The sequence below is a fragment of the Podarcis filfolensis genome (assembly GCF_964270895.1).
Source record: "Podarcis filfolensis genome assembly, chromosome: 7".
Lineage (NCBI taxonomy): Eukaryota > Metazoa > Chordata > Lepidosauria > Squamata > Lacertidae > Podarcis > Podarcis filfolensis.
This window is the reverse complement of record NC_139603.1, coordinates 54,144,264-54,162,790: the sequence shown is the minus strand read 5'-3', so window position 1 is coordinate 54,162,790 and position 18,527 is coordinate 54,144,264. Positions and strand designations below refer to the sequence as shown.

General features: G+C 37.8%; 1 protein-coding gene across 25 annotated transcripts in view; it reads left to right on the top strand.

The window, feature by feature from the left end:
• The window catches only part of PLAG1 (PLAG1 zinc finger), a 34,754-nt gene extending 16,457 nt beyond the window's left edge, over positions 1 to 18,297 (top strand). For 12 of the 25 annotated variants that reach the window (XM_083623007.1, XM_083623029.1, XM_083623008.1 and 9 more), the window contains 4 exons: positions 2,578 to 2,687; positions 6,525 to 6,628; positions 10,953 to 11,311; positions 11,842 to 18,297. In XM_083623007.1, the coding sequence (XP_083479133.1) occupies positions 11,070 to 11,311; positions 11,842 to 13,105 (1,506 nt within the window). In that variant the 5' untranslated portion in view covers positions 2,578 to 2,687; positions 6,525 to 6,628; positions 10,953 to 11,069 and the 3' untranslated portion in view covers positions 13,106 to 18,297. Of the gene's footprint in view, positions 1 to 2,577; positions 2,688 to 6,524; positions 6,688 to 9,751; positions 9,832 to 10,952; positions 11,312 to 11,841 lie in introns of all 25 variants that reach the window. The other 13 variants (XM_083623011.1, XM_083623014.1, XM_083623013.1 and 10 more) reach the window with 8 other exon arrangements.
• The last annotated feature ends 230 nt before the right edge of the window (positions 18,298 to 18,527 follow it).

Here is an 18,527-nt window from a genome sequence, read left to right as displayed (position 1 = left end):
GCAAATACCTGAGATGGCCCAAAGAATATGACTTTGCAAGTAGCAGATGCCCTGCTCTGAAGTCTGCATGAAGAGTTCTCCCATGGAAATTGAATGAACTGTACCAGCTCTGCCCATGAACTCCACTCACATTATGACTCAGCATCCTGAGTACTTAAGTGCACTGTACCTACCTTGCCCCAAAAGTGTAACCTGGGGATATGTGCTTACTTGCTGCACACACTCTTCATCAGGTCCCCTTCTATAAGGTCTCCTTGCTGGACCCTGACATGCAAATAACAATGCTGCTTCCTCTGTTATTCTCATAGCTGGCCCCCTTCTAGCCGCGCTCTTTTAGCCATACAGCAACTTGGGGGAGCATCTGGGTGCACAAATTGTTATGTTCACTGCAAAAAGGGCAGGACTCCCTCCACCCACCAGTGGGTAAGCATGTTGCCACTACCAGTTGCAGACCCCAAAGAACCCAGTGTCACAGTAGACCTGCCCAAATTCCTAGCCCCAAGGAAATTTGCCTGCTTCTTCAGTAACCAAACCCATCTAAAACTTAGACACTCCCCCTTTACTCCCAGCACCTTAAGAAAGGAGGTGGCATGGGCATAGCAAGAAGTCCAGAACTGGCACGACCAAATACTTATTTAGAATGAGGTATATATAGCATGCTCATTGTTGCAATGTACTAGTTGATGTTAGCATTCTTTTAACCTATATATTATCCCAGCATTACAGGCACTGACTGTATTCAGAATTTGTTTTTCTACAGAGATTGACATTTAAAAGTGGTTAATATTTAGCCCATTGGGACACCGTTTTGCACACAGATGTCCCACATGTACCAGACCTTCCGGTGCATTTCAGTTTTCCTACAGTTCCTAAGCAGGTTTCTCACATGTTAACTTCCTATATTTCCTAACACTAGATTGTTAAGGTAATTTTTATCTGTGATCAGCTATGCTGAAACTTTATAGTTGACAAGCTAACTAAATAGGCTTTGAAGCACCTCACAATCATTCTTATCGATCAATCAGTTATATTTCTCAAACCAGTTTATTACTTTTGCTTATAAATCTTAATTTACAACATTGCATTCCTTTAAGTTCAATTACATTTTAAATACAGGCAGTGACCTGTGCAGGGGTTATGTTCCAAGGTACTGCACGCTTACATGAAATTGTGTATAGTCAGAACACCCATTGAAAAAGCCTGCAAACTCCCCATTCTACCCCTTTTTGTGACTTTTGGGTCACTTTGAGTTTGGTGTGATGTGTACATGCGCAGTCACACACATATTGGACATGCCTAAAATGGTCACTGCCCGTATAGTCAGAACACATCACATTCAATGACAGGTGGCATTGCCAGAGTCTTTTCTGGATATCCCCCCCTTGGTATTTATTCTTTAATTTTTTTGCCAAGTATGGAAAGCTTGGCAAAAATTTTTTTCCAAGTATGGAAAGTTAAGTGTGTAAGTTGTGAGCTTTAGCGTACATGTTGTTGCATTTTTGTGGTCAATTACCAGGTCTCCATTAGGTACAAAAAAGATAAAGTGGCAGTGCTATTTGCAAAAGAAAGCAGGGGGCTTTTCAGTGGAAATGTAAAAATTAAAATAAAATAGAAGCTGTCTGCTGAATCTTTATTGGCAGAGCATTCTAGAACTGTGTCAGTGCAATTTCTTATTGCTGTCAGGTGAGCTTTACCAACTTTGGGAGATGACTAACAATGCTCTTGCAGATGAACTCAGTGATTGAGCTGAAATATAAGGTACCCTGGATCTCTCAAGTTGTCCAGGGCTTTGCGAATCAATGAACATGACGTAGTAGTAAATGGGCAGCTAGTGAAAATGTTTTAACGGTGGTGTCACGGTGTCGGCCATGCACCCCTATCTGTATGGGCTTCCAAATCAGGAGCTTCCAAAGCAGCCCTAAGGGCAGCCCCGTATAGAATGCATTACAGTAATCCAGCCTTTAGGTTACCAATACATATAACGGCAGTGGCTGCCGAGACCACATAACACCGGTCCTGAAAGACCTAAATTGGCTCCCAGTACATTTCTGATCACAATTCAAAGTGTTGGTGCTGACTTTTAAAGCCCTGAATGGCCTCAGCCCAGTATACCTGAAGGAGCATCTCCACCCCCATCGTTCAGCCCGGACACTAAGGTCGAGCACCGAGGGCCTTCTGGGTGTTCCCTCACTGCGAAGTTATAGGGAACCAGGCAGAGGGCCTTCTTGGTAGTAGCACTCGCCCTGTGGAACGCCCTCCCACTAGATGTCAAGGAAATAAACAACTATCTGACTTTTAGAAGACATCTGAAGGCAACCCTCTTTAGGGAAGTTTTAATGTCTGATGTTTTATTGTATTTTTAATATTTTGTTGGAAGCTGCCCAGAGCAGCTGGGGAAACCCAGCCAGATGGGAGGGGTATAAGTAATAAATTATTATTATTAAGTTATCACTGTGCAAGAAAAGCTGTAGCTGGTGAACCAGACAGAACTGGTAAAAGGCATTTTTGGGTTCTGATACCTGGAAAGTGTAAAGTTTCCTCAGCCCTCTGCGATGGAATTTTATTTTATTTTTAAAGGGCTAGACACGAGATGTGGATGTACTGCAAATCAAGAGTTCTGAGTTCCCACTTGCCTGTGAGCTGCTACATATCTAGGCAAGTGGTTATTTACATGTCTGGCTTGAAAGGTGGGTGACGGTTTTTTTTATTTTTAATGTTTTTGCTTTAACAAACTTTTATTACATATGTACTCCGGTATTCCTCAGGATGATTCCTTTTATGCTTACAAAAATCTGGTCAGGTGTGTTTGACCGAAAAATGGGCACAATATTTCATTCTTTAAATGGACTACAGAACTGATTTAGGATTCTGGTCTCCTTCGTCCAAGCATGACACGTCATATCATGATTCCTTTTAGGGTCCCATCCACACCTCCATTTGTCCCGCTGCTTTCCCCCAGAGAAACCCCCAGTTTACCACTGAATCAGACCAAATTGCAATTGGGTTTTCTGTGGATTGTTGTTTTTCCGGTTCAGCAGTCAAGAGTGTGTTTTCCAGGTGAAAGCTGGGGGGCAAACACACAGCCATTCAGACCCATGCCTAGAACGCTCGGGACCAGCAGAATAACACTCAGACCAGCCCCATTTTTTTTAGACACAGAACAAGTGGACGAGCTCTTAGTTAGGTTGTATATTGACTTTTATTCACATTTATAATTATAGGTGCATTCCCACGTTTACAAGCAGGGATGGCTGATGCCTCCCAGAAGTGGGAATGCTATAAACCCTACCAGTCCTGTCAAACTACCCCTAACCACACCTTTACATGGATCTTTTTTAGTATTCTACCACAGCTCTGCGAATTGAAGGTACCTCTTATCAGCCATAATATCTAAACCCACATGTTCAGAGACAGTATAACTCTCCATACTGGATGCTAGGGACACTTGCAGGTGGGAAATAGAATCATATTCATGTCTTGATTGTGAACAGAAGCATCTGGCTAGTCACCATTGAAAACAAAGCTGCACTAGACTTCATCTGATCTAACAAGTCTGTTAATACTCTTATATGCCCAGTGTTGTGGGTTGTTTTGTAATATTTTGAACAGGAAAACTTTCTGGTTCTATAAACTTACTGGCATTTGATCCAGTCTGTTAAAAGCAAAACGAAAAAACCCTGCAGAAATATGCCTTAATAAATATGTCCAAAAAAATTTAAACTGAAATATATGATTAAGAAGCAACTTCAGTAATATACAGATGTCTCCCAACTTGCGCACAATCAGCATGTGTGCTCCTGCTGACACACGTGCCAAAAATGGTGATAAAAAAGGGCAGGGCAGAATGGGTGAATCCCCACTTGTGTGCGTCCCGGAACAGAACCCTCGTGTAAAGTGGGGATTCCCCTGTAGTTTAAAAGTTATATCCAAACAAAGTGCAAGTGTCATTGGGGTGAGGGAAATGATTATTTAGATATAAAATCACAACTTGATATTATACACTTCATTTTACAATGTTATCATTTTGAGAGAGAGAGAAGGGCACTGTGTTTTTATCTTGATAACCAAATGTGGGAGGAACCTCACAAAACAGAGTTTTTCTTTTTCCTCTTCTCACTGTAGTTCCTTACTGTAGCTAGTTGGTAGAACAGGAGACTCTTAATCTCAGGGTTGTGGGTTTGAACACCACATTGGTCAAAAGATTCCTGCATTGCAAGGAGTTGGACTAAATGACCTTCACAGTCCCTTCTAACTCTATAATTCTATGATTCTCTGAAAAGCCTGTCCAGAGGACTGGGATGTCTCCTGAATAGTAGCTTCAGTGAGATTGCTTTTTGCAGGGCGTGCTGGTGCCACATAGTAGTACTACACCTGCAAAAATCTAAAAAAAATCAAGACTTTTATCACAGACACGTGTGTGTTGACCTTACGCCATTATCTCAATGTTGGCTTTGATGCATTGTGGGGAAACCCAACCAGATGGGCAGGGTATAAATATTAAAATTATTATTATTACCATCATTATTATTAAGTACACTAAATATGTGCAATGTATTAACATTAATACATTGCTAACTTGAACATATAAATTGTATTTGATGTGTGAAACTTTTTTGTAAATAATTAATAAAAATGTACTGGAATAAGTATTACATTTTGGTCTTCATGTGTTCACCCTAATTAAACAATTTTGATATGAAACCAACTAGAATAGGAACATCTGTCTGAATGGAAGTGTTCGCTTTGATAAGTGCTGTTTTCATTCTATTTTAAGTTGTGGGAAGAGAGAATACTCTCTAATATTGTGCATAACTTATTCTTGAGTCAATCATACACAATATCAATGCATAAATGTTGAACAGTATCTCTTTTGTATAAGTAAACAACTAGTGAATTCAACAGTAACTATATTTTTGATTTGTTTTCTTGATTGTATTCTAAAATTTCCTAGCCCATCCCCAGTGGAAATAAATAAGTTATTTCTTTTAGTACTTCTAACATTTCCCAGACATTGTTTTTTGTTGCTTCCTATTAAAACTGTTTAGATTGCATGTTATAGTTTTATATTTTATGATTGTATCTATGGTGGGATGACCATTTTTGGTGAGAGTCTGAGGTGGGGTTGTCAAACAAACCATGGTTAGGTGAGGCTGCAGGATTTAGACATAATGACAAACCATAGTTAAAAACAAATCATGATTCATATGCCAACAACAAACCATGGCTTTGTTAGTCTAACCGTAGTTAGTCTGCTGGGCATGCTTCGGATGGCTGAACAAATCACACTTTGCCTATATAACCCATGGCTTAGTGTTATATGTGAATAGGCCTTTGAAACTAATACAGTAATCTTTTCATTTTAAAGCTAATCTTTGTCCAACACATCAAAAGTAACATTGTTTGTCTTGTCAATTTGTTCTCTCTAATGTAAATGGATTGAGAAATTGTTTCGTTTATATTATTATTGCTACAGTTTATTAGCAGCCCTTCACCCAAAGTCCCAGGGCAGGTTACAACAATTAAAACACAGTATTAAAACAGTTTAACAGTACTTAAAATTAAAGAAATAAGGTGGATCCTTGTTTTTTAAAAAAAGAATTTGAATTTGATCCATATTGCAATTCATACTTGCAGACGATGGAGCAAGTTATGTATAAGTGCGTGTAATGGCTGCCCATCATCCCTTTTCATAACTGGAAGCCCCACTTCAGGGACATGTATGATTGGTGAAGAGACAGGATGGGGGAAGAGTGCTTAACTATTCTTCTAACTGATACTTCTTCATTCAAATCATATGCATGCATGCACCCACACCTCAAAGTGGAACTCAAACACTTGTACTCTCATCTTTGGAGTCATTTGGCTTATGGTATTGCCGTTGCTTATGGAATTACTTACCTTTTGTAATTCACCATTATCAGTTACGTGCATTAAATTAAAAAGTAATGGTAAGCTGGTATGCATTGACCATTGTAAAGTATGTTGATTCCATGTGCAAAGGACTGGAAACAAGTGAGTGAATCAAGGGGAAGGAGCAGAACAGGGAATGAGGACGCAAACAAGAAGAGTAGTGAAGATTGATTTCATCTGACTTATCATCTCTCTTGGTTCTCATGTAATGGCAGTGTCTCACAGAACATTCTACCTCTGGGCACATTCAGTTACTTGGATCCTATGTGCAGAACTGCTCCTGGTGCTGTTAGTCTGCTGAAGACTAGAAGATTGCATCCAGCCAGAAAGAGGAGTGTACTGTTGGGCAACACTGTTGTTTTAGCACCAAGGGTGGGAGAAGACTATATTAGCTTTCTAGCTTATCTCCTCTTCTGACTTGCTGTCTTCTAGTCCTGTCTAGAGACAAGATATGTTGTTCTTTGCATGCAGAAAATCTGGGTCATGATTACTGTTAATTATTGTTAGATAACATAAAAAGTATGAGCACAGGCTATTTTTCTTTCCCATTGATATCTAGTTTTCTGAAGTCAACCTCTTCACTAATGTCTAGCCCCTTCTTCTTTGTTTTTCAGATCAGCAAAAATGGGAAGCACTGGATTCTGGTTTGCTCCTAGACATGTCAGTGGAACTGGTTAAGACCAAAATCTGAAGGTTTTTCTTCGTTATCCATCACCAGGTGTGCACTGAACAGAGGCTACCATAAATCTGTTTTGAGTATGAACACCTTTTAAAATGGTACAAAATATATAAAAGTATTGTTTTTTAACGTAGATTTTAAATGGTTTCTAATAACTGTATCATCCATCCTATAGTTGTGAAAGAACAAATATGAATAAGTAATAATATACTGAAGCTGAAAATAGGCATTGTGACTCAAAAATTTTTCAGCTGGTCTTTGAGAAGTGTAATATTTGAACATTAATGTTAAAATCCTGGCTGCATTGCTCAGCCTGTACATCCACAATTGAATTAGCTTATCTAGATAGCTAGAAATAATAAGCCAGTGAGTGGTTTAATCAGAAATTTATTCCAGGACTAGCATAACCAAATTTAAATGGCTGGGCTCCAGAGGACCATATGCAATGTTCTACGTGTGCACTAGGGCTTTACTGATCCTCCCTTTCTACTGAAGCTCCTTGCGTGCATCCCTCTCCTTTCCCTCTCTCTCCTCCCAGCTGCTTCTAACGGTTAGGGCACACTCTGGAGAGAATTCAGTGAGCACAAGGTGGTGCAGTTGTAAGGGAAGATCAACTTCCCCACCCCGGTACTCTTGGAAGTGCTTTACATGCATGCACACGCCTCTTTGGATCCTGCCTGCTGAAACTGTTTTTATATGAGGACATAGCTGCACTTAATTTATTAGCATTTGCATCATCGTAATGAATTCAGTGGTTAGATTCCAGAGCAATAAAGATCTTTCTTATTCAGCACATAGTTTCAACTCCTTAAATTAAATGTTCTTGAGGCCTTAGCTAGATGTAGTAGCAGTAGACTTGAGCATTCAAACATGGGTCTGCAGTGCAACTCTAAAGCACAGTATATTTAAAGTGAAAGAGAGATGGTGAAAGAGGATTGCTGAACTCATTGTCCCTAGCTTTTGAGCCCCACAATCCATTACATGTAGCTGAACTCATAGACCAAAATGAAACGTGGCTAGGGGGACTGGTTTTGGTCGCCAAAAATAAGAACAAAAACCTGTTGCTGGGGCAAGGGCTCAGCATTTCTCGTACTGGTTTTCCTCTTTCAGTCATACCCCTCCTGCTGTACAGCTGGACACACCACTACCTGTGGTCCACGGTGCAGGTGATAGTGCTATATGTAGGGTCTTGAGATAGTCTCACCCAATTTTTTTTTAAGTATAGCAATTACACACACATGCACAAACATATATGGTTGAGCCTACTCACAACTTCCTGACAGCAAAAGGCAGTAGTTCTAGTTCTTTTCCAAGGTACTTCTAAGGCCTTACAATTCGTTCAATGTCATTACTGTATTGAGACAAATCCTTGAAAATCTTACCACTAAACCTATGTGGGTAGATAAAATTGCAGTTCACTATAGATGTAGCTTCTTTTATAGGGCTTGAAGATGCCATAAGGCTACGGAATTATGATGAAACAGTAATCACCATGAGATGTTATGCTTTCTTTCCGAATTCATTAAGTATTTCCATAAACGCTTCTTGTAGTTTATTATTTTTTTGTGCTCACTTAGGTTTTGCAGTTCATTCACTTAATACTTTTATAGGGACCCACAACTGAATTTTGGGAACTGCTTCCCAGTTCCTACTTAATCATATTTTCTTAATTAAACATTATTGGTACCAATAAGGAAAGGTTAGAAAGATGGCAGGCAAATAATTAAATGTGCTTTATTTTTCATTTGTAGTTTGACTTGCACTTGTTTGCTTTTGTTGCTAATTAAGGGACACAACAATTGGTCACTGGAACAGCTTCAGTTCTTTTTCACTTAGGACGTCCTCAGAGTATCTGTATCTGGCACAACAAATAGGGGTATGTTATTCAATTTGTTGTGGAAGATGCATTAAAATGTACCATTTTATCAAAAAATGTAGTCCCCCACCCCACCCCCAGATAGTGTGTCAGTTGTGAGTTTCATAGTTGCCCTTTCCTCTCTGCTGTTAAAAAGCTCTTAGAACTATTTTGGGCTTTCCCAGTGGCCTAACCATGAGTACATGAGAGATCAGCAGTTTCCCGAGAACTTGAACCCTGAGGTTTGAGCCTTCTCAGGTGGGTCTGGCTCCCTCTATCAGTTTTGGGCTAACTATTGGTATTGCAACTGCACCAACATATTCAATAGCCACTTTATAAAAAATGGTCTTAACTATGGTTATAAACTATGGTTGATGCTAAGTGTGGTTAATGAAATTGCTGATGCAGGCATAAAATCAATCTTAGCAAGACCTAAATTTCGGAGGCTAGGGATGCTCACTCAGGAGGACAGGAGCACACAAATTTGCATTCTGGTCCTGACTATACAGCCATGATAAGGCTGCTGTACAATAGGGGCATTCAGATGAACACCACCACTTCCATGACTTCCAGAAAGGCTTTTCATGAAGGGAAGGGGGTGGAAGGGACAGGAAACTTGCTGTCTGCGAACTTCCTTATGTTAAAATGTAGTGGTAGCCAAGCCTAAAAATCTAGAATTTACTGTCTGTAGAGGGTTGCTCCCCAAATAACCAGATGAATCTGCTACTACCAGGTTTTAGCATGTGGATAAAACATCCTGGAGATAATTATTACCACTTTTCCCAAAGGGAGGTATTTTTTTTCTTATATCATTTATCTAGTTCGTTTAGAAAGAAATTGGCACAAATTATGAATAGCAAAATCATTTTCTTTTTACAATGTGAAGTGCAGAAATCAATAAAACAATAAAAAACATGCTAGGCTAATCTATACATTTTGCCATTCCCAGTCCCCCAAGTAGTAGGTTTATTTTTTTATCCACTGATAGATGTTTTTAAAACAATATCAGGTTTTTCAAAAGTTTATATACAGATTAAATATTTGGGTGGTAACTAGGTGTTCATTAGAATACATGGTTTGTTTGAAAGCACCAAAGATTTTACAGACAATCGTTCAGTTAGGAGGAACTGGCCTAGTTTGCATATCACTGTAACCCAAGCTGTGGCTTATTGCAACTGCATGAACATGTTGGCTCCAGAAGAGAGCCTGGCTCCTCCCCCAACCTTTTAGCACAGAGTGGTGCAACAGCTGAGTCAAGGTTCAGCTTAGTGTGTCTTCTGAACCTGGGATTTGTCCTTTGGTTACAGATCGTGGTTGAGGAGACATCATGATCTTGGGTTGGGATGCCACTCCATACCTCTAAAAGGCCTGGGGAGGAGCAAAGCAGGTGTGAGCTTCTCTCCAGGAGCTCACTTGGTTTCAGTAAGCCATAGTTTGCTTTACCATGACATGCAAACTACACCACTGAGTAAATCTTATTACGGTACCTTCTATGCTTATGCTTGTCTTTCCTCATAAACCTTTAGTATCTGTCAGTTGCATATCTAGCCTCCAATCTGTTTCCTTAATAGCTTCTTTGGCCTTGCTATCTATGATCTCAGCTTAGTTTTAATATTTGAAAAACAGTACTGTTAGGAATAGAGGATTGCAGAGTGCTCATGGTTACTAAAAGCAAGGATTAGATAACTCTTGTAGATGTTGACATACTTGTGCCCATATAATTCCTGAGCACTAAATCACCACAGCTTGGCTGTCAGTCAGATCCTTATGTAGCTAATATTAGGGTCTTCTACACATGATGAACAATTGCATGGTACAATTGCATGGAATGCAATTTGAGGATTTGCATGATTGAATACATTTATTATCATCATCATCGTATTTTGAAGTCTCTGTGCATAAATAACTATAAGGTCAGAAGACACTGAGTTAGATTAGACATTATAGTTATCTGTTCACAGGGACTTTTCCTTGGCATTTTGTATTCTGCAGGCAATAAAATTTTTTATGTAAGGCTATTCATACTTGCATTTCCCCCAAAGTTCTGTAGTAGTATAGTCATGAGAGTGCTGTATCATGCACCATTATTTTTAGTCCAGTTTACAGTGCTGCTTCAGACTAGATTCCTTTTGAATTGTGCTTTTTTTTCTTCAGTAGATGGCACTCACTTAGCAATATCACTTTGATTTGATACAAGATAAGAAACTGTTTTCTACAGAAATATAGGAACAGTTACTTTTATTTAAGGCTTAGATAAATTCTTGCAGTACTACTACATTGCCTCAAGAACCTCAAAAGAATGGCAAGATGTAGTTTCAGCACATATGTGGTTCTGTCCATCCTGAGCAGTGAATTATGAGCTGTGATAAATAGCTTAAATGAGCCTACATATATTACATTAGACCAGCTGAACCTAATTTTATATAAGCTTTATTCAAAAACATCACATAGCAAGTAAACTTCAAAATTAAGTGTAGTTACAAATAGTTGTTTCTTTTTTTTTTCCAGTCCCCTTTTGCTTTCTTTAACGACCACATGAAACTTGAGAAGCCATCTAAAGCTAAATCATTTAGTGGAGTTGGGCAATTCCCAAGTGTCCAACAAGAAGGCCTGGTTTAGGCTGCGATGGCCACTGTCATTCCTGGTGATTTGTCAGAAGTAAGAGATACCCAGAAAGTCCCTTCAGGGAAACGTAAGCGTGGTGAATCCAAACCAAGAAAAAACTTTCCTTGCCAACTGTGTGACAAGGCCTTTAACAGTGTTGAGAAATTAAAGGTTCACTCATACTCTCACACAGGAGAGAGGCCCTACAAGTGCACACAACAAGACTGCACCAAGGCCTTTGTTTCTAAGTACAAATTACTAAGGTATTAAACTCTATTTATTTTTCAGATTATATTATCATTTGTTGGCCATTTTAAGCTTTGTAAACGTATATATCTGTGTACACTTCAGCTGATTTGCAGGGAGGAAATGTTAGTTAATTTAGACATCAGATTGTAGAAGTATAAACTATAGTGCATAGTTTTACAAGCTAATATCTTTCAGTCTTTGTGTGTGTTTTCAAAGAGGAGTTTAAAGCTTTTTTCAGTTGTATAAACATGTTGCAAAGAAGTGTATGAATTGAGCATTTTTGCTATGGGCATAATTGAAATATTCGTATATAATGAAATATATTATTAAAATAACTTAAACATCAAACTAAAATGTCAATTGAAATGAAATTGCTTGTAATGTGTGATTTGGTATATTTAAGTATGACATTTAATGTCTATAGTGACATGTCTTCTGCAAAATATTTGTTTGAAAAAAATAGTTTAGTATTTAGCTGCCATTAAATGAACACGTGTACTTTTTGATCAAAATAATTACTTACAGAATATATCTGTGTTTCAAGGCATATGGCTACTCATTCTCCTGAGAAAACCCACAAGTGTAATTATTGTGAGAAAATGTTTCATCGAAAAGATCACCTAAAGAATCACCTACATACACATAATCCCAATAAAGAGGCCTTTAAGTGTGAAGAATGTGGAAAGAACTACAACACGAAGCTTGGGTTTAAGCGTCACCTGGCTTTGCATGCTGCAACAAGTGGTGACCTCACCTGTAAAGTATGTTTGCAGACATTTGAAAGCACAGGGGTGTTGCTGGAGCACCTAAAAACTCATGCAGGCAAATCATCAGGTGGAGTGAAGGAGAAAAAGCACCAGTGTGAACATTGTGATCGTCGGTTTTACACCCGAAAGGATGTCCGAAGACACATGGTAGTGCACACTGGAAGAAAGGACTTCCTCTGTCAGTATTGCGCACAGAGATTTGGCCGGAAGGATCACCTAACACGGCATATGAAGAAAAGTCACAACCAAGAACTTCTGAAGGTCAAAACGGAGCCAATGGATCTACTAGACCCATTTCCTTGCAATGTTTCTGTGCCTATAAAGGACGAGTTACTTCCAGTGATGTCTTTATCTTCCAGTGAACTGACATCAAAGCCATTTACAAACACTTTGCAATTAAATCTCTACAATACTCAGATTCAGTCCATGCAGAGCTCAACATCTGCACACCAAATGGTTGCCACATCATTACCTTTAGGAATGCCTTGTCCAATAGATATGGAATCTGTCCATCCTTCTCACCAGCTCTCTCTAAAATATCCACTCAGTTCTACCTCATATACAGTTTCTATGACTGATAAAGAGCAGCCATTGAAAGGGGAAATTGAAAGTTACTTAATGGAACTGCAAAGTGGTATGCCTTCTTCATCCCAAGATTCTCAAGCATCTTCATCTAAATTAGGGTTGGATCCTCAAGTAGGGCCACTAGATGATGGATCTGGGGATGTTTCCCTTTCGAAAAGTTCAGTTTCTATTAGTGAACCTCTAAGCACCCCATCACTGGACTTCTCTCAGTTATTCAATTTTATACCTGTAAATGGACCTCCTTTTAATCCTTCTGTTTCTGTAGGAAATCTTGGAATGAGTTACACGCAAGAGGAAGCACATTCATCTATGACGCAGCTTCCTCCACAGGCACAAGATCCACATGACCCTGGTAATGGTATAGGTCTTGGGTCTTTGCATTCATTATCAGCAGCTTTCACGAGCAGTTTAAACACAACCACAACCTTACCACGTTTTCATCAAGCTTTCCAATAGGGTGAAAAATTGCCTTGTGACAGGTTTATTTGTAGAAATGCCTTAGATTACTTTTATTAATGTAGTGCCTACTATGTCATTTGTAAATCTACTTTTGTACAGTACCAATCTCATTAAGCCAGTATGAAATTCAAATTAACTTTTAAAATATTTTGAATGTGTTCATTCACAGTTGTTTACTCTGTGTTGTTTTTTTAAGTCTCTGTATTCTCACTGCCAATAGACCCACACTTAAAAAAGGAAAAGGAAACCATTCCCACTAAAAGTTATGTATCCCTTGTTTAAAATTTCATTAAGATCTGATAATTCACTTTGTCAACGGAATTGTGGCTATTTTGATACTTTCAAGACTAGGAACAAAACATTACTGTTAATACAGATGTCTGTGAAAAATTCAGAATATTTTTGCCTTGTTCATGAACTAAAAATCATGATTTATAAATAAGGAAATGTGTTACTCTTGTATGAGAAAGTTTTTATGTGTAGTCTTCTTCAAAGGTCTGAAGGACCTACCACTTACGCTTAAATAACTTCACAAGAAGTTATTTCACAGGAAGAAACCTCTCACTTAAGTGCAATTACAAAGTATTATAATTTGGTAAGAAAAGTATGCCTGATTGGGTAGTTTTAAAAGAGACAAAATGTAAGAGCTGACCTTCAAATAAAAATATTGGATCGTATTCAACTAAGTTTTTACTCAGAGTAGACTCTTTGAAATTATAGAACATGATTAAGTTAGGTCTATTAATTTCAATAGGACTATTCTGAGTCAAACATGGTTGAATACTGCTCACTGGGTATCCAATGAGTATCCTAAGTATCCAATGCTTTCTGCTCACTCACTGATGAAAGAAATCCATCAGCAGAATGGAGGAGGGAAGCATCTGTGGCAGTTTCCCTACTCTCCCCTTCAGTTTCCCTGAACTCCCCTGCACCCCCCACCATCTGTGCCAGACCCTCTGGACCAGATTTACAGCAACCATTGTGGGGCAGGGAAGCTGCACTGGAACGAGGAATTGCTAACAAGTGCCTTCTTCCAGTTCTGCTGACTAATTCCTTCAGTAAGTAAGCAGAAAGCATCAAATAAAATCCATTTTAACGTCACCTTTTCCATAATCTTTTTTACCAGTCTCATCAGAAAGATGGGGTGAAGTCGAGACAGAAAGTTTTTTATATGATGTCAATTTGATGTTTAGTTTGCAGTCAAAAAATGAATGTAAACTGGCAAATACATTTTTCCATATTATCATTGGAGCAGATCTCTTGAGTTATATTTCATGGTGTGTAATGTCACCCTAAGTAACAACGCAGATGGTAATCACACTTACCACGCCTGGGTATTTGGCTAGTGATTTTTCTCACTGCCAATAATTAATAACAGGACTCTTAGGAGTGAAGTAAAAGCATATTGCTTATGCCACTTTTACCTAATATAAAAGGGTGTTTGGGAAAACTAACAACAAAATGGCTACTCATGCTGTATGTCAAAGTGCTGTTGCTTTTCAAAATGCCCTCTTATATTCCCTACCCCAATAACCAAAAGAGGGAAAAACTGTGATATATAAATGCAAAATGTAGTTTTGCTGTAACTTGGTAACATTCTATTCCTTGGCATAATTATCTCCAATCATTTGTGTAAATGAATACAAGGTTTTAAGTGGTTGACCTTAATATACTTCACAGAAACAAAAGTTGCTCCCATTAAGGAGCTTTGGCTCCCAATATTTGTATCATTAGTTCCTACTTTTTTATCGTAGGAACAATATGCAAGTGTGATTTTACTATTTTATACTGATGTATTTAAATTTTATTACTGAATGGTAACTTTTTATAAATGTTTATGTTCCAAAGGCATTAAAAAGGGGTGTATTAATAAGGAAAATACAGTTTCAAAATTCTGCAAGCTGCTCCAATATGCTGGGAGAAGACTTTCTCAAAGTAGACGTTAGCTCTGCTGCATGATTGCTTCCTTTAGTTTCTATGAAACAGGTTGCTTAAATACAGCTTTAGTGGAATGACTTGTTCAATATTGCTTTCCAGCCTTTTAGCACCATCATTTTAAGGGAGGGGAGAGGAACACATCAGAAGAAAATTGGAAATATTACAAACTTACTTTATGTCCAAATGACAAAGCAAATAGAAAATTGTTTAATTGTGATTATGATTAGTAGTAGTAGTAGAAAAGATGGAAATACTATCTCTTGAAAGGAGTCATGTCCTATGAGAAAAGTATACCTCCTTCCATGCTGTTTTGGTAGATGTTGAAGGAATTCAACACCTTTCAGAATCGGTACCTGAGGGACTGGCCGCCTCTGTCCCATTTTTTTCACACACTCAGTAGTTTTGTGTGTTACTGGGAAAACACCAGCAGGTGACTATTTGAAAAAGCTGTTCACCCATTTCAGAAGTGAGTTGAACTAGTTTTAACCTCTTATTTTCTAATAGAGGCTTACCACTACATTGCTTATGGTGTTTGACAGGGATGGTATGTACAAAGCATGTCACGACAATATTATCTGTTTTCAGTGTTAGTTGCTGGTTAACTTGGTGTTTTTTTAAAAAAAAAAAACTAGTTTTTCCAGTACTCCTTAATACATATGAAGGCTCCATGTTGTTACGGCAGTTCCCTCAGGTTGTAAGATAGTTTTAATTAGAGACACAGGTGCACTTCAAATTATAGTAGTAGGGACCTCTGACAAGATATTGAACCTCATTCAGTTAGTACTTCAGCAGATGGCTACACCTTGTGTTTCTGTCACTGAAGTAAGGTGTGGGAGTATATGGAAGCAGAATGACAGCGTAGGCAATATTTACGCATTAGTGCTTTATGACTATCATTTAGGCAAAGTCATTATTGGCAACTTAAAACTGTCAATGTTAAAGCCTATTTTGTAGTTACCAGGTTAATTCTTAAGAGTGGAGTGTGGTGTGTGCTGGCTGATCATGCACCACACTTTGTGCAACTTCTAAACTTCTGCTATGGATTTTAAAAAAATATTATATATATAATTTGCTTGTGTTTATTAGTAGTGAATTGTGGAATAGAGTGATTTATTCATTTGGCAGTAGAGGTTTTCAAAAACCATATACTGACTAAAAACATGAGCCAGACCTGATTGCTTTATTAAGCTAATAATGAATGTTAAGAGTACATATTTTCAGGATTTTTGCCTAGTGAGCTCTATGTATTGTAGGCTGTTTCTGTTGTTGTTTTTTAACTAAAGCTCGATCAACTTCTGTGTTACACATAATACAAGATATAGCACTTTCAAAAAGAAAACCTAAATCTTATAAAAGAGAATTTCTTACAGGTTATGCTTTCTATTATTAAAAAAAACTTTTATTATAATTTTTCAAGTGCCATTAGATGACATACGTGGGCCTTTTGGTATAATGCTTTGGGTACAGAATGGTAAACATTGTAACTTTTAACAGGTACATCTTAAAAATGTTTTTGTATCAATTTGCTATATTGCACAAAACCAGTGTGTCTTTTTAAAGGGTTTTACAGTGGATTCCTAGGTTTACATGTTTCTACTGCAGTCTTCTACTGCCATTTCATACCAGTCCAAAAATTGAATAGTCAACAATAGTTAAGTGTATACTCTGAAATCTTAGAGGTTGCAGTCATGTGCCCACTAATGCTAAGTAAGTCCCATACATTTCAGTGGGAATTACATGTGTGAAATTAGGCACAGGAGCACAGCCTTATAGCTCAATCCTATGTGTATTTTACTCGGAAGACCCACTGAATTCAATGGAATTTACTTCCAAGTAAGTGCGTGTAGGATTGTAACCTTCAGAAGATTTAAGATGCAGTATTGGAAAGATATGTCCTACCATAGCTATGCTGCTGCTGGAATTCAACGTAGGGTTGATCCTGTGCCTTTTAGTATAAAGAGAAGACTTAAGCTCTTAATTATTTGTCTCATACACTGGTTTAGCAGCTTAAAATAACGTGCCTCTTAGTAATAAAGTCTATACATTGTTTGCTATGAAGTATGCCATGTAGGTTCAGCTGCCTATCTGCATTCTGTCATATTACAATGAAAACAGCCACTTATTTGATACTATAGAGGAAGACAATTTAAAGTGATGTCACAGTAATAAAAAAAGAGTGTTTATAGTCCCCTAACTCTTAAAGGGGTGGTCATGTGCTGGAAGGCCATGTTTTTTTTTTGTAAGTATTTAACCCTAAAATTGACACAGAACTATTGCTAACTGCATGCAAACACTTTTCAGTCTAAGCTTCAGTGGTACAGTTGAACCAGAATGAATGTTTATTTTCTCAGAAACACTCATGCAAATATATTATAGTGGATCATGCTGCTAATATAACTTGGGATACAACTCCTCTCATGGTGCTACAGACCTCCCTGTCTCATTCAGACTGATGTATTTTTATCCATAGAGAAAGGCCTATACTAGATTTATAGATGTATGATATATTTTTATACTGTGACTTAATTTGTCATTAATGAATTTTGTACACCACCATGTATTCATATGCACTTGCAAAAGGAGAAACTTGGACATGTAAATTTGTACCCAAATGAACCTATTCTCAAAACTAGAAGATGATAGATGAAATGGGGGGCTTTTGATATGGTGTGAAGTGAAGAACATACTTGTTTTTAAGAGCCCTTTGAATATTAACAAACTGGGGGGAAATATAAAAAGAATGACACCTGAACCTGACTTGGATTGCTGAAACTTATATTTTTAGATAGTGAGAAATGTTTGGACTTGTGTGCTAAAATGTTTAATGATACAGATTTTGAGTCAAAATAGAAAAATGCATTCCAGACTGAATTTGTGTATTTCATTTAAAATTACTATCCTGTGATATGGGAAATTGAGTTGCTTATCATGTATATGTACTTTAAAATGTATTCACAAACTACTGTTGTATTTGTATAAAATATAGACAAAAGATTGCATATATATTTTTGTGTATAAGCTCTGTAAAATAGCTATCACATTATGAAGCTGCAGCAGAAATTCATTTTAGACATTCATATCCAAAGAAACAGACTATTTATTGTCCACATACCCTGATAAAAATATAACTTGCTGCTATTAAACAATAGTGCTGCAGCTTCTTGTGGCCTACAGTGTTATGTTTGCTGTACAAAAATATGTGAACTCCACAAAATATCAATAAAACAGAATGGTTTTAGTTATGTACAAAATATGCCTGGAATTAAGTATGATGGGGTGTGTGTGTGTGTGTGTGTGTGTGTGTGTGTGTGTGATTATGCAAAAGGCTGTGAACTTAACATATTCCAACAACCTTTCTTATTTGCTGACAGTAAATTGACAGCTAATGGAAGTTTATGGGTACCCTCAGTTCAAAATTTGGTTATATTACAAGTGTCAAAAATGTCTCTGGCAAAGTAGTGACATCATTCCAAAATTAGGC